Source organism: Sciurus carolinensis, chromosome 14, assembly GCF_902686445.1.
Source record: "Sciurus carolinensis chromosome 14, mSciCar1.2, whole genome shotgun sequence".
NCBI classification, from domain to species: Eukaryota; Metazoa; Chordata; class Mammalia; order Rodentia; family Sciuridae; genus Sciurus; species Sciurus carolinensis.
Window position 1 is genome coordinate 9,039,815 of NC_062226.1, and position 12,686 is coordinate 9,052,500.

General features: G+C 35.0%; 1 protein-coding gene across 3 annotated transcripts in view; it reads right to left on the minus strand.

The window, feature by feature from the left end:
• Pbx3 (PBX homeobox 3) overlaps positions 1 to 12,686 on the minus strand; it is a 204,654-nt gene that overhangs the window by 43,174 nt on the left and 148,794 nt on the right. For all 3 annotated transcript variants that reach the window (XM_047524298.1, XM_047524296.1, XM_047524297.1), the window contains exon 3: positions 7,564 to 7,805. In XM_047524298.1, the coding sequence (XP_047380254.1) occupies positions 7,564 to 7,805 (242 nt within the window). The remainder of the gene's footprint in view (positions 1 to 7,563; positions 7,806 to 12,686) is intronic.

Genomic DNA, 12,686 nt, shown 5'->3' on the forward strand with positions numbered 1-12,686 from the left:
ATGGAGAAGCACTTCCAATTTGCATATGTAACTTTGTAATTTCTACAAACCCTAGTCACACATTATATAACATATCCATGGCAGGGTGTAGTCTTGGTAAATAATTCAGGACTCTTATGTGCATGATACCTGTGATGTTAACTCTCCTCAATTTTGTCTCACTGAATTTTAACCACAATGGATATCTAAGGTTTCTAAGAAGCATCCAAAGGCTCATATGAGAAAAAAGGGTTAAAAGCAAAAAGTTTCTGTATCTAAAAACTCATAATTTCCTAAAACATTTGCTGAATGTCTCACAACTTATTAAGTGAAGCCATCTATGAATGCAAATGCTGATTAGCAATTTGGCAATAACCCAACATTCCAGAAATCACATAGCTTTTCTTTAAACCAGTAGTTCATACATGATTAATTAGAACATCTCATTTATGTAGTGTGCACTTTAGCTCATTACTCTAAGTAAAATTCGTTAAGTATTTACATTTAGATAATTAAAATCTGGGTACACCCTTAAGAAAGATGCATACACTTTAGGCAAAGTGATTTTTTTTCCTTTATACCAGTGAAAGTAAATTACAGCCTCATTTACAGCATCATCTGTACCAGTTTCAGAGCAGAGCACAGCACTGCCTCATCTACTCTGTAAAAGGTGCACATTTTAAAACATAAGAATGCAGTAAGAATGATCAAATGATTACAGAGTTATTCAGAAGGGCCACACAACATACTAGTACCAATGCTGTTCCTAATACAGAAAGCTTACTTCAAACACCTGTCTTATCCTTCATCACACCTTCAAGACTACATCATTAAGACATTAGGAGAAATCTTTCATTATTTTATTGTTAAGTGGAATTGTCAGTTAAGAACTTTCTGGTCAATGTCCATAATATAAATTTCAGATACACCTTGGTTCACTGGAACATTTAGGAAATGAGAATTTTAGTTTCTTGAATTTTCTGATTAGAATATTGACTGAATCCTCTTTTTCTCTTCATTCAGCTGTTCGCATGTTTTAAAACATAAAGTTTACATAAAGCATGGAAGACTTCATCTGATAAAAATATTTCCAATCAATTCCTATCATAAGCCTATCTCTTTGCAATTTGCTTTTTCTTCAAAAACCGAAACCAAGTAAAAACTGTTCTTGAAAGATTTGGATTCTAGATGTCTTAAGTGGTATTTTTGGGTTAATAAAACCATCTCTTCAATATCTACACATATTTGATTTACACACAAAACTAAAGCTCTCAGTGTTTTCTCCATTTTGTGATAGTGCTTTGTTCAGTTGTAGATTCAAAATTCAACCCTTTTCTTATCTTTAAGTTCACATAATGAAATGTAAAATCAGACAGTGGGCAAGTACTGATTTTACAGGAAGTTTTCAAGTGAATCAGAGATCAATTCTAAAAACTGAATTGTTCTTTGTAGCCATCCAGGGAAACTGACTGTAGACAATAGATCATGACACCCCCTATACTTTTTGACCAAAAGAATAAATCTCTCTTAAAAGATGCCCAGCCAGATGCCTGTATAGTCTTAGCTACACAGGAAGTTGAGGCAGGAAGATCACTTGACCCCAGGAGTTCGGTATCAACCTGGGCAACACAGTGAGATGCTATCTCAAAAAACAAAACAGAACAAAAAAAGTAGACATCCCAAATTTGCAATGCAACCACTTTCTAGATGTCTTTATTAACTTTGCAAATAACTCTAATGCCATAGATTTTATATTTATTGAATGTTTGTTAAGTCAACAAATTCTTCTTATTTTGGGATAAAAAAATATGATTCTGTCTAAGCCAACTGGAATGAGACTAATATACCTAAGAAAAAGTCACAAAGACAAAAATATCTGTTATACCTCAACACTTATTACTGAATCACGTGGTTTAGGGACATATCTCATGAGAGTTTTGTAAAGATATCTCAAGAGAGTTTTGTTAAATTCTTTACAATAACCAATACCTAATAAATGGCAGTTATTATTGACAATAAAAAAGAAAATTTTATGAAACTCATGTTTTGTGTCTGTCATTCTGTAAGACCTTACTCTGGTTAACTCATATAGTTCGACCTTCTCATAGTCTGAATAAATAGTGTTTCCAAGTTGAAAAAAGTATTTAAACATAAAATAACTCATTTTATTAATCAAGTTTGGGGTCATAAATACAACTGATACACAGTCAATTAACTGGTAACTTGGAAGACAAAAAGGGAATACTCAAATACTCCTTCCAGCTAAGGAAAAGCCTCAGCATGAAAGCCAATAAGAATTCTGGCATCATGGCACATGACTGTGATGCCAGCTACTCAGAAGGCTGAGGCAGGATGATCTCACATTGGAGACCAGCCTCAGCAACTTAGCAAGACCCCATTACAAAATAAAATAAAAAGGGTTGAGGATGTAGCTCAGTGGTAGAGAGAGCATCCCTGAGTTCAATCCCCAGTACCGGAAAAAAAAAAAAAAGCCAACAAAAAGTAAAACTCTTTCCTTGGAAAACTGAATGAAGAGGCTGTTCTTGGGAATGTGAAATATAAAGCTTACACAAGGCAGTATCCTATCCTGCTTAATTATTCAGAACAGCAAAACGGATTTGGGCTGCACAACCTCTACTGTGATAATAATAGCATTTTCAACCTGATAAAAGAAAATTCCCCTTACAAGCAAAGGTGATTTTGCCAGTAAATATAAACATAAGCAGAGATCCTCAGACAAGCATAAGGACATGCTAATACAATGTTTAGATCCTGCACTTGTCATCTGTTCCCAACAATCCCCTGTAATCTCTGAGTCTTAAATTTTTTGCACAATTTTTTCCTACTGCCTAATGATACCTGATTGGTCTTGAGCACACCCAGTGTGTATGCTTGGTTCCAGTGTTCTGCAGGATTTAGGCTGAATACAAAAGATATCTGTGAACTCAGAGAGCAGGTTCCCTGATGCTTGGGAAGGGTTGGGACCTTTACAACACTTTTGCCTTCAGCAAAAATGTATTTCAATATAATTATAGTAGATAGCTTTCAATATGTCATCTCTATTATAGCAGCTGTAAATTATAAAGTGAATTGCCTGTGTACAAGCATTTATTCTGGTACAAAGTGTGAGAGCTGCATAGAGCATAGAGCATCTTTCCTCAAACAAATGTCAAGGTCAAGTCTCATTTGCAAAAACCATTGTGTCCATTTTCTTTGGGTAGAGAGGTGAAAAAACCAAAAAGGACTAGTTTAGAAGGCCTTCACTTCTTAAAAGCAAGGCTTCCTGAGGACTACTGGCTTAAATTCATTAGAAACTCAGTTATTTTAACAGTTAGGTCTTTAAATTGCAACTTCAAATCTATATTTAAAAGGTACAGTAAAAGGATTTTCAAAACTTGTAGCTAATCAACAAGAAGACAGAAGCAACCAGGTTTGTCTCAGCTAGAAAAAAAGCAATGCATCTGAAATAAAGTATTACAAGACTGTTTGCTGCAAGCTTTGGAAAATTGTCATATCCCTGCTGGGTGTCAGAATCAACAAGACATAAGTAAAATAGTTTTGTTTCCTTTTGGATGATCTTACTTTAATATACATTCAATGCCAAAGATTTCAAAAGCATCTGCAAGTAAATTTAGGCAGTTACCATCAAGAATCACTAAACCTGAGTCTATGGAATAGAGACACATGATCAAAGAACACTTTTGGGGGGAAAAACTGATTTTAGAGACAATACCATACCTAACACTCATACCTAAAACTGAGACTTGCAGCTTGGATATGCTTTTGCTCAAACTGTAACTCTAGTCTGCTTAGCTTTGTAAATGCGGCTATGCTTAGAAGGTACTTTAATTTACCATATTGGTGGTGTTTGTTAATTTTATGGCAATCTAAATCTAAACAGGCTTCAGATACATTTTCATTACAGTTTCATTGCAAAACACAGTAGAATGAATAACTCTTAAGATTCCAAAGTAGTTTATTTCTTTCAGTAAGGTTCAACACAAATTTCTAATGAATCCTCTGCCTTAACATATATGTTTTTCCTATTTACTGATAAGTTTTCTGTCATTTGGAGTTCCTGTGATCACTCTTGGGAAGAAAAAATAATTTTTGGAAAGTAATTAAAATAGTAGGTTTTCTATCTGCTTTGTTCCCATTTTAAATGCAATCCAACATGGGCAAACTGGAGAAAAAACAGAATATATCTGAATTATTTTCAATTCTATGTGAATAGAATAGTAGTATAATACAACAGACAAGAATGGCACATTACCAAAACTGACTGCAATGCCTGACTCTAACAATGTGTGGCATTGGACAGAACACTTAACCTCTCTGAATCCCACTGTCTCACCTACAAGATGGAAATTACAACACAATTTATTTTAGAAACACCACCGCTTCACCTCATGTACCTCTGTTTCACCCTTCTGGTAATGCCAAAGCACATCCCTGAAAGGTCCAGATGTTCTTGTACCCTAAAGAACTGAAAAGAAAAGTTGACTGTTTTATGTCAAAACTCACTGATCTTAATAACTTAGAAGAACTATAAACAGAAGAGCTATAAAAGACAACTCAAGGGAACTAAATGCTGCTACAATTTCTAGAACAATTCAGAATCTACAAGAAAAAACTGATTCTGGTGAGTCTGCCAATCAGTCTTCATATCCCATTATTTATTTGTCCATAATGGTGCATAGATTTCATATATCTAAATTTTTTCCTCCTGAAAGTATTAATAACAAGAAAGGAAATATACATTTAAGTATTTTTTAGACTACTGGCTATATTCAGAAATAAGACTCATGGTAACATTTGTTATTCTCAATTTTATATTTAATGCAAAGAACAAAAAAGATTAATTTATATAGAACTTCTATGTAATATATACAATTTTATAGGAAAAACGAAACCCCCAAATTGTCAAAAAAAAACAAAAAAAAATCTTGGTGATTTGATTCTGGAGTTAGTCAGGATTAGGGTTAATAAAACTCTCATAGGAAATTATTAGGGCATATTTCTAAAACCATGAGGCTCAAATGCTCGCCATCAACTGATGCCAGCTTCTCCAACCTCCATCAGGGCCACAGGGAGAAAGTAAGAAGGTAGGTGTGGAGAAACAAGGCAGGGGGTAGTAAGGAACCACTTCAATTACTCACCCCGTACAAGATGACTGGTGAGATTTACCTAGTAAATATGTATAGAAGTATTTAACATAAAGTCACGCAATTAGGATTATACTACAAATTAGAGACACTTTCTACTGTTTATGCTCAGGGCAACCTTTTCAACCATGACTTGTTTTGTTTACTCTTAATTATTCATATGTCAAATCAGAAAGCTAAATTTTTTTCATGTACAATAAAAGGTAATTTTTCAAAATTCTTATCTGCACATTTTCCACCAAAATTTATTCCTACAGATTAGATACAATTCTGGGTCCCAGAAAATCCTATTCAGAAAAATAGAAAACATTTTATAATATTAATTTACGTTGCATTTAAGATAACACTACATACATCTTTCTACCCTCCCTCAAAATACACTCACCCCTGGGATAGAATTCAACATTTAATACCATATCCAGAATATTAGAAAAGGCAATGGAGGGGAAAAAAAAAAAAGAGAAACCACTATATATCTATAACTAAATTTCTATCTGAAGGTGTTCAGGGATCTTATAAGAAAAAATTCAGCATTAAGCCTGAACAGGGGTTGTCAGGGATCTGTGGGGAGAGAGTTACAGAGGGAGAGAGGGATGAGTAGCACAATCTTTACAACAGTGAAAATACTATGCGTGATCCTATATGCGTATACATTTATCTAAACCCATAGAATACACAACACCAAGAGTGAGCCCTAAGGTAAACTGATGGACTTTGGGTAATGACGCATCAATGTAGGTTCACCCTAACAAATATAACTCTGGTGTGGGATGCTGATAATGGGGAATACTACACATATGTAGAGGAAGGGGACATATGACATATCTCTATACCTTCTTCTCAATTTTGATGTGAACCTAAAACTGTTAAAAAAAAAAAAAAAAAAAAAAAAAAAAAAAAAGACCTAACCAACTTAGGAAGACCCTGTCTCAAAGTAAAAAATAAATAGAAAGGGTGGGGAATGCGGCTCAGTGGTTAAATGCCTACGGGGTTCGATACCTGGTTTAAAAAAAAAAAAAAAATCACCAGGAGCCCCACTTCACACTTAAGTGTATGGACTTTGAGAAGTGACTACCTATATAGTAAAGTTAAGTATGCTTAAAATTATATGATGTCTGAGACTTGCTTTTAAATACTCAAAAAAAAAAAAAAAAAAAAAAGGCGAGGTGAGAGACAAAATAAAATAAAGAGTGGCAAAGTGCTGACTGTCTATCTGGGTGCTGTATAGGGGACTCTTATTTTAGGTTGAACCCTATGAAATTAACAATATGCAACTGTTCTGTTGTCTTGCTAGGTTGGTCTGTAACTCCTGGCCATAAGTGATTCTCTTGCTTCTACCTCCCAAGTAGCTGGGACTATAGGTTGTGCCACCGCAACTAGTTTGCAACTGTTTTTGAACCTAAACCTTGGTGATTTCATGGGATTTGATCTAATACTATTCTCTTTTTTGTGTATGTTTTAAAGGTTTCATTATAATGAGCTTCTTTATTAACTTTCGAATAAGAATTCTTATCAAATGAGAACTCCTCAAACTAAGAACATTTTGGTCTTAAACTAACAACTAAAATATGTTTAAAATGAAACACCAACATTTTAACTTATTATATTAAATCTAGAACTCATCTATTTTCCCCCCAAGTTTTCACATCCCTGAAGTTTAGAAGCAGTTTGTAATCAATGACATTTTAGAGTTAAAACAGCAGTCTGACTTTTTCTTGGTAGTAACAAAATAATGGCACAGCTTAAATTTGAAGATATCTTAGGTTCAATGAAGGATTGTTAATAAAATTGCTAAGAACAGAATTTTTAATCCTTACTCCCTTTGTAATCAGGAATTCAGCACACAATGCCTGATATTCCCTGTCTTGAGGTATTACCCCATAATTATCCCAGGAGGTCTCATGCTCAGAAAGACAGGCCAGAACCTGCTTACTCAAGTAATGCAAGTTAGCTCCCTTTCCTAGTCTGGCACAATCCATAAGAATTAATTCCTAGGAGGATTCTAGAGCTCACAGCATAAGAGATAAAAGCTCACTATGCATGCTTCCTTTTAAAAGTTGTTAAAGCTTATGAACAAAGCCAGCGCATAAATATAATTACACAGAGCTCTGAAGGGCACCAAGTGGTGAGGTTAGAGGGGAACAATGGCTGCAGGTGTGGTAGTAAGGGCATGTGAGCGTGAGGAATAAAGAAAACTAAAACACATCGGCAGGATAAAATAGGGTTAGCGTCACCTCTTCAATCTCAAAGAGTCTCCCTTTCACAATTCCAACAACTGGTTTGGGTTTTTAAATTGACCTCATTTCTTTTGCTCTTTGAGTTAACACCGACCCCTCACAGCCCATGGAAGTGGTTAGCATGGTCTAGTAGAAGAGCAATAGAGGGTTTGTGCAGGACTATGAGAGTGGCGGCTGCTGACCTGTTCATATTTCTCCAGTTCTGTGTGATAGATTTGTCTGATCTGGGTCAATTTGGCTCTGTAATCTGAGTGTTCAATAGAGTTATCTGAAGAACCTCCAGAGGCTGCCGCGGCTGCAGCTGCTGCCGCCGATCCCCCACCTTTCTCAGGACCTGAAACCCCTTCTGCCAAAAGCATATTGTCCAGTCTCATTAGCTGGGGATCGGGAGGGTCTTCCTCCTGGGCTCCTCTGATGCTGAGACCTTCAAGGAAAGAGAGAAACAGAGAGAGAAGAAGCGAGAAACAGGACAAATAGTGTGAGTATTTTGTTTATTTGAGAATATGATCAAACAATATCAGTGCACTACAATTCATGCTGAGAACTTCATTGCTCACATTTTATCAATAAGCTTGAATAAGTATGAAAATTACTTTCAAGATAATATTTACATGCATCCTCAAATATCTAATACCACCCCTTCCAATTTATCCCAGATTGGAAGTTTAGAAAAAGGTAACCCTGATTTCTTGGATATCCTGATCATCCAAGTTCCTCAGATATAGATGATTTAAGCATAAGATGGGTAAAAAATTGGGGGTTTCAAGAAAGGAAGAAAACAATTCCAGAGATATAAAATAAGTTCATCAAATGGTGATTATTCTGTGCAGTCAGAGAAACAGAATAAAAATTTCTCATAAAATAGTTTTAGTTCACAAGTTATATTCAAAAATTGGAAAATAAACAGGATTAGATGGCTTTTTTATCATGTTAATTTCAGAAGAGAAATGCATAGAATATGAAGTAATAAACTATACTTGAGTATCTATATTATTAAGTGAATAGAGTTAAACAATTGCCAGCAAACTATAAAACCAGGACACTAAACAGTATTAAAAATGTGCCACTGACATGGTTACAATGCTGGGCACAGTAGTCTCAATCTAATTTTGCTTTTAAATCAAGAACTTCCTAAATGATGCCCAGTCAGCATCCTCTTCTGAGTACTATAGATCACAGCTGACAATTCATAGGTTTAATCAGGTCACACAGGCTTTCTGCCAAGATGTTTTCATCAACACAGAAGACAAAGTTTTAAAATAATTATCATGGTATAAAAAGCACCAGAGTCATGACAGCTCAAAATCAGCATTTTCATTAATGTGTAACATAATCTGAAATATCCCAGCCCAATTAGCCTCTGTAAATCTGTGTAAAAGAAGGTTCCCCACACTAGTTGTAAGACTTCTCAGGGACAAAGGGGAAGGAAGTCTGCATCTTGCACGTTTGCCTTTGGATTCTGCTTTGCATCTGTATCCGTCGTTTGCCCAAAGAGGTGCACACTGTGTCAAGTATAACATCTATAAACTGCCAAGTATTCAAATGATCACCAGCTCTGTGATTTCATATGCTAACCTAGAACTACCACGAATTCTTTTAAGAACAGACTTTATTCCTAGATGTCCTGAATTATAACCATAGCATGATAGAACACTTAGTTGTCTTAACTCAAATGAACAACTTTAACTTCCCCTCCAACACTTTAAAGTTGTCACTTTCATTTAAAAATATACTTCAGAATACTTTCAACTGAATAATAAAACTCAACATAATTTAAAATTATGTCTGTTGTCTATTCAGAGGTAAATAAACAAGATTTGAAAACTATAATACTCTTAGATAGTAAGTTCATTCAGGGAAACAAAGACAACTCTCTTGTAAGATAAAATCTGTATCAACCCATTCACTGCTAAAGATAACTAAAAATCTAATGTATTTGCTATTTCTTCTAGAACTAGAAAAAGCTGCCTTGTATTGTTCCTGAACCATCCCATATTGGTTAATTTGGTATGTTTAACTTAACATCTTTTATTTTCCTCCTTTCTCATTCACGAAAATGTTTTAAATATTATAATCCCATGGTTTGGACACATAGTTCATATGACAAGTTTTCTGTATCTTTTACATGCTGTGAGGCTTACTACAGAATCTCATCTTGCACTTTGGGTTCTGTTTCATTTTATAATGTTCGGAAGCGCCTTAAGTTTCTCCTTTTAAACTTAACTTTTGCTCACATTTTTGTGCATCTGCTATTTCTCTTTTAGATTTACAGATAATGGTGCTTCTGAAAATGTTTTTATCTACCTTCAAGGTTCTGTCAGGTTTCTAATTTTCCCTTTGTACTTGAACACATTAGTCTTTTCCCTATGGACACGTAGCAAGGGTCTTTAATAGTAGATCAACAGTCATAATCAAAATTATTACATTACTCTACACTTCTTGCACAGTGGCAGACAAAAGATGCCAATGACTGATACTCAGGGAGGCAGACCATAAGGGAAGAGAAGGAAATTCATCAGAAAGAAATGGAAAAGGTACAAATTAATTAGTCATCTATGATACTTTTATACATACCTAATATATATATGAACCATCACTACTATACCAATAGGAAGCACTCTTAAGTTCAATAGCAGTGGACACAGAATAATTGTTAAGTATATATTTTCAGTTACTATAATATTCTCCTGTTCTGTGATAAGTAATCTTATTTCAAAAATCATACATGTGTTTGCCTCAAGAACAAGAAAAATGCTTTAATGCAAATCTTCTGTATTCACTTTATAAACTATGTGCATCAGATCTCATCAGAAAAATCATTTCCTGACAAAAAGTTCATACTCCTTTGGATATAAAGTACTAGAGTTCTTTGCAACTGGGCAGCAATGAGAAGCTTTTTTATCAATAATGAAGTCATTTTTATAACTTTATTTTGAAAACTAAATTTTTTTCTATTAAGCAAAGCAATAATTATAGGAGCTCTAAATAGTAATACCTGGTTTCCAAAATTATTTTCAATTTGAATATTTCTATTTATTTCCTTACTTTACATTCAAGTTACTCTTCTATTCTTCATCCTACCCAACTATCCACTCACTATTACTTAGTTTACTAACCTTCTGAAGTCACTGTGTGGCTTCCAGTCATAACACTGACTCTTCTGGGCACCTATAAATATTTTAATGAACCTAAATTCACAAGAGCCAGAATGAATCTGACTATGTGGTAATCAAAAGATCCTGATGACTTCATTGAAACTTGATAAAACAATAGTTTTAAAAAACTGGTTATTCTTGCTTTTTATCCAAAATGTAAGTATACTGGAGCATATAAAGAGGTTTATAAAGTTTTATATCGAGGCCCTTTTAGTCACCACAGCATTATAAAGATGGGAGGGAAAAAAAACTACAACAGCCCTATTTGCAATCTACTTATATAACCACAACATTCATTCCAGTCTCCCTAAGATTTAGATAAATCATACAAACACAGTAAAACATTGTTTAACAATGAACTTGGCTTTGTTATAAGCCCACAGTTTTTGCATATCTTTCAGCAAATCCTAATTAGCTGTCTTTCAACATGCTGTGCACCTGCCCCACAGATAATGGGAGAGAGCATCTGCATAGACGACTGCATTCGGAGGGCAATAAATAAATTACAGGTCAAAATTATTACAAAGCTTTCTCCGAATAAACGCACACCCTTCACAATACTAAGCTGCAGATGTGAAAAGTACCTAAAGCCTACTCAAATGGTATGATTACGGGGCTGTTTGAGTTTAATAATCTGACTGTAATTCAGGCATTTTCAACAGCTCATTAAGGGTTCATTAATATATAGGCAAGCTTTTGAATTATAAATAAGCAGATTAGAAATCTGTATTGGCTAGATTGTACAGTACTAGCCTCTCTAACAGAACAACACTGTAACACAATGAAGGCTTGACCTGAGAGGAGGAGGTGCAAACTCCGGGCACTGAGCTTCCTGGCTCTCTTATTTCAAGGACCAAGCCCACTGGACCATGACTAACCTCTGTTCATCTAGGACTGAAGAGTAGCTTCAGAATCCAGCTATTCCAGATATGTGCTGCACATGATCATGAATTAGGCATAACTAAGATCTAGCCCTTCCATAATCAGGGAAGACACAAAATGATACACAGAAGTTGTAATCAACTCCTTTTTACTTTGGAAAGAGTACATTATTCAGACCTGCTGAGAAACCAAAAGTTATTATGGAAACTTGAGCTGTTTGATTTATTCCTCCTAGTGAGCGTACCAATAAACAAGATTCCTTATTCATATATTTAGATCTATGGAATTGCTTTAATTTTGCTCTCTGATGGACTTGTTTTTGATTCATTCAACCACCACACCGGTCTTAGCTTAGAGGAAAATGTTTTAGCCGAGTCATGTATAACAGGGCCAGAACAGGTATTTTCAGCAGGCCCTGATCACTCTGAAAAAGTGACAATTCTAATATTTTTGGCTATTCTTGTAATCTTACTTAGATTTTGTTCTATTATTTAAAAGTAAAAGCAGGACTATGGTCAGAAGTTACCAAAGCAAATTAATGAAAATTTCTATTCTATTTTTCTGTACCTTCTTCATTTAAGAAATCAAGTCAGTTGCAATTTGAGAAAAATAACCAAATTGTAAAGAAGAAATATTAATGTAGACATATAGCTACTTTTCTCCCCAAACATAAAAAAATAAAATAATCTTCCCCTTGAAATCTTTAAGCAGCTGTGCAAGTCTGAAGCAGAAGACCTGGAAGTGAAATGAAGATCACAAGCCCATGGTTTTAAGATCTTGTGTGAAACAATTATTTCTGGTTTGTGAAAACTAGCATATAATTTGGAAACAAAGTAGAAAAGAACTGATAAACTCTCAAGGCACCACCTTCTAAACTAGACATTAAAAACAGGGGGCTGGGAGCAGAAGGTTGGGTTCTTAGAGAAACAGTGGACAGACTAGAGGTAGATCCAAAAAGCCAAGCCCAAGTTCAGTGAAGGTCAACCCTCCAGTGAGGCCTGACAGAGGAGCGGGGAGAGCAAACCAAACAGTGTCCACGCCTCCTGAAAAAAGATCAGGAATAATACCTGCACCACATTCTCCTTCTTAAGACTAAAGATGAGGCTTGTAATGAAAGGGAAGCCTTATACTATTTTATAGATACCAAAAGAAAGCCACTGTAAAAACAGTTAATTCTTAAAATATTATAAGGAAATGCCAGGTGATTCAGTTGCCTGTCACAACCCGTGGCCCCAATGCCCATCTCACTCCAGCTCCAAACCTCCTTT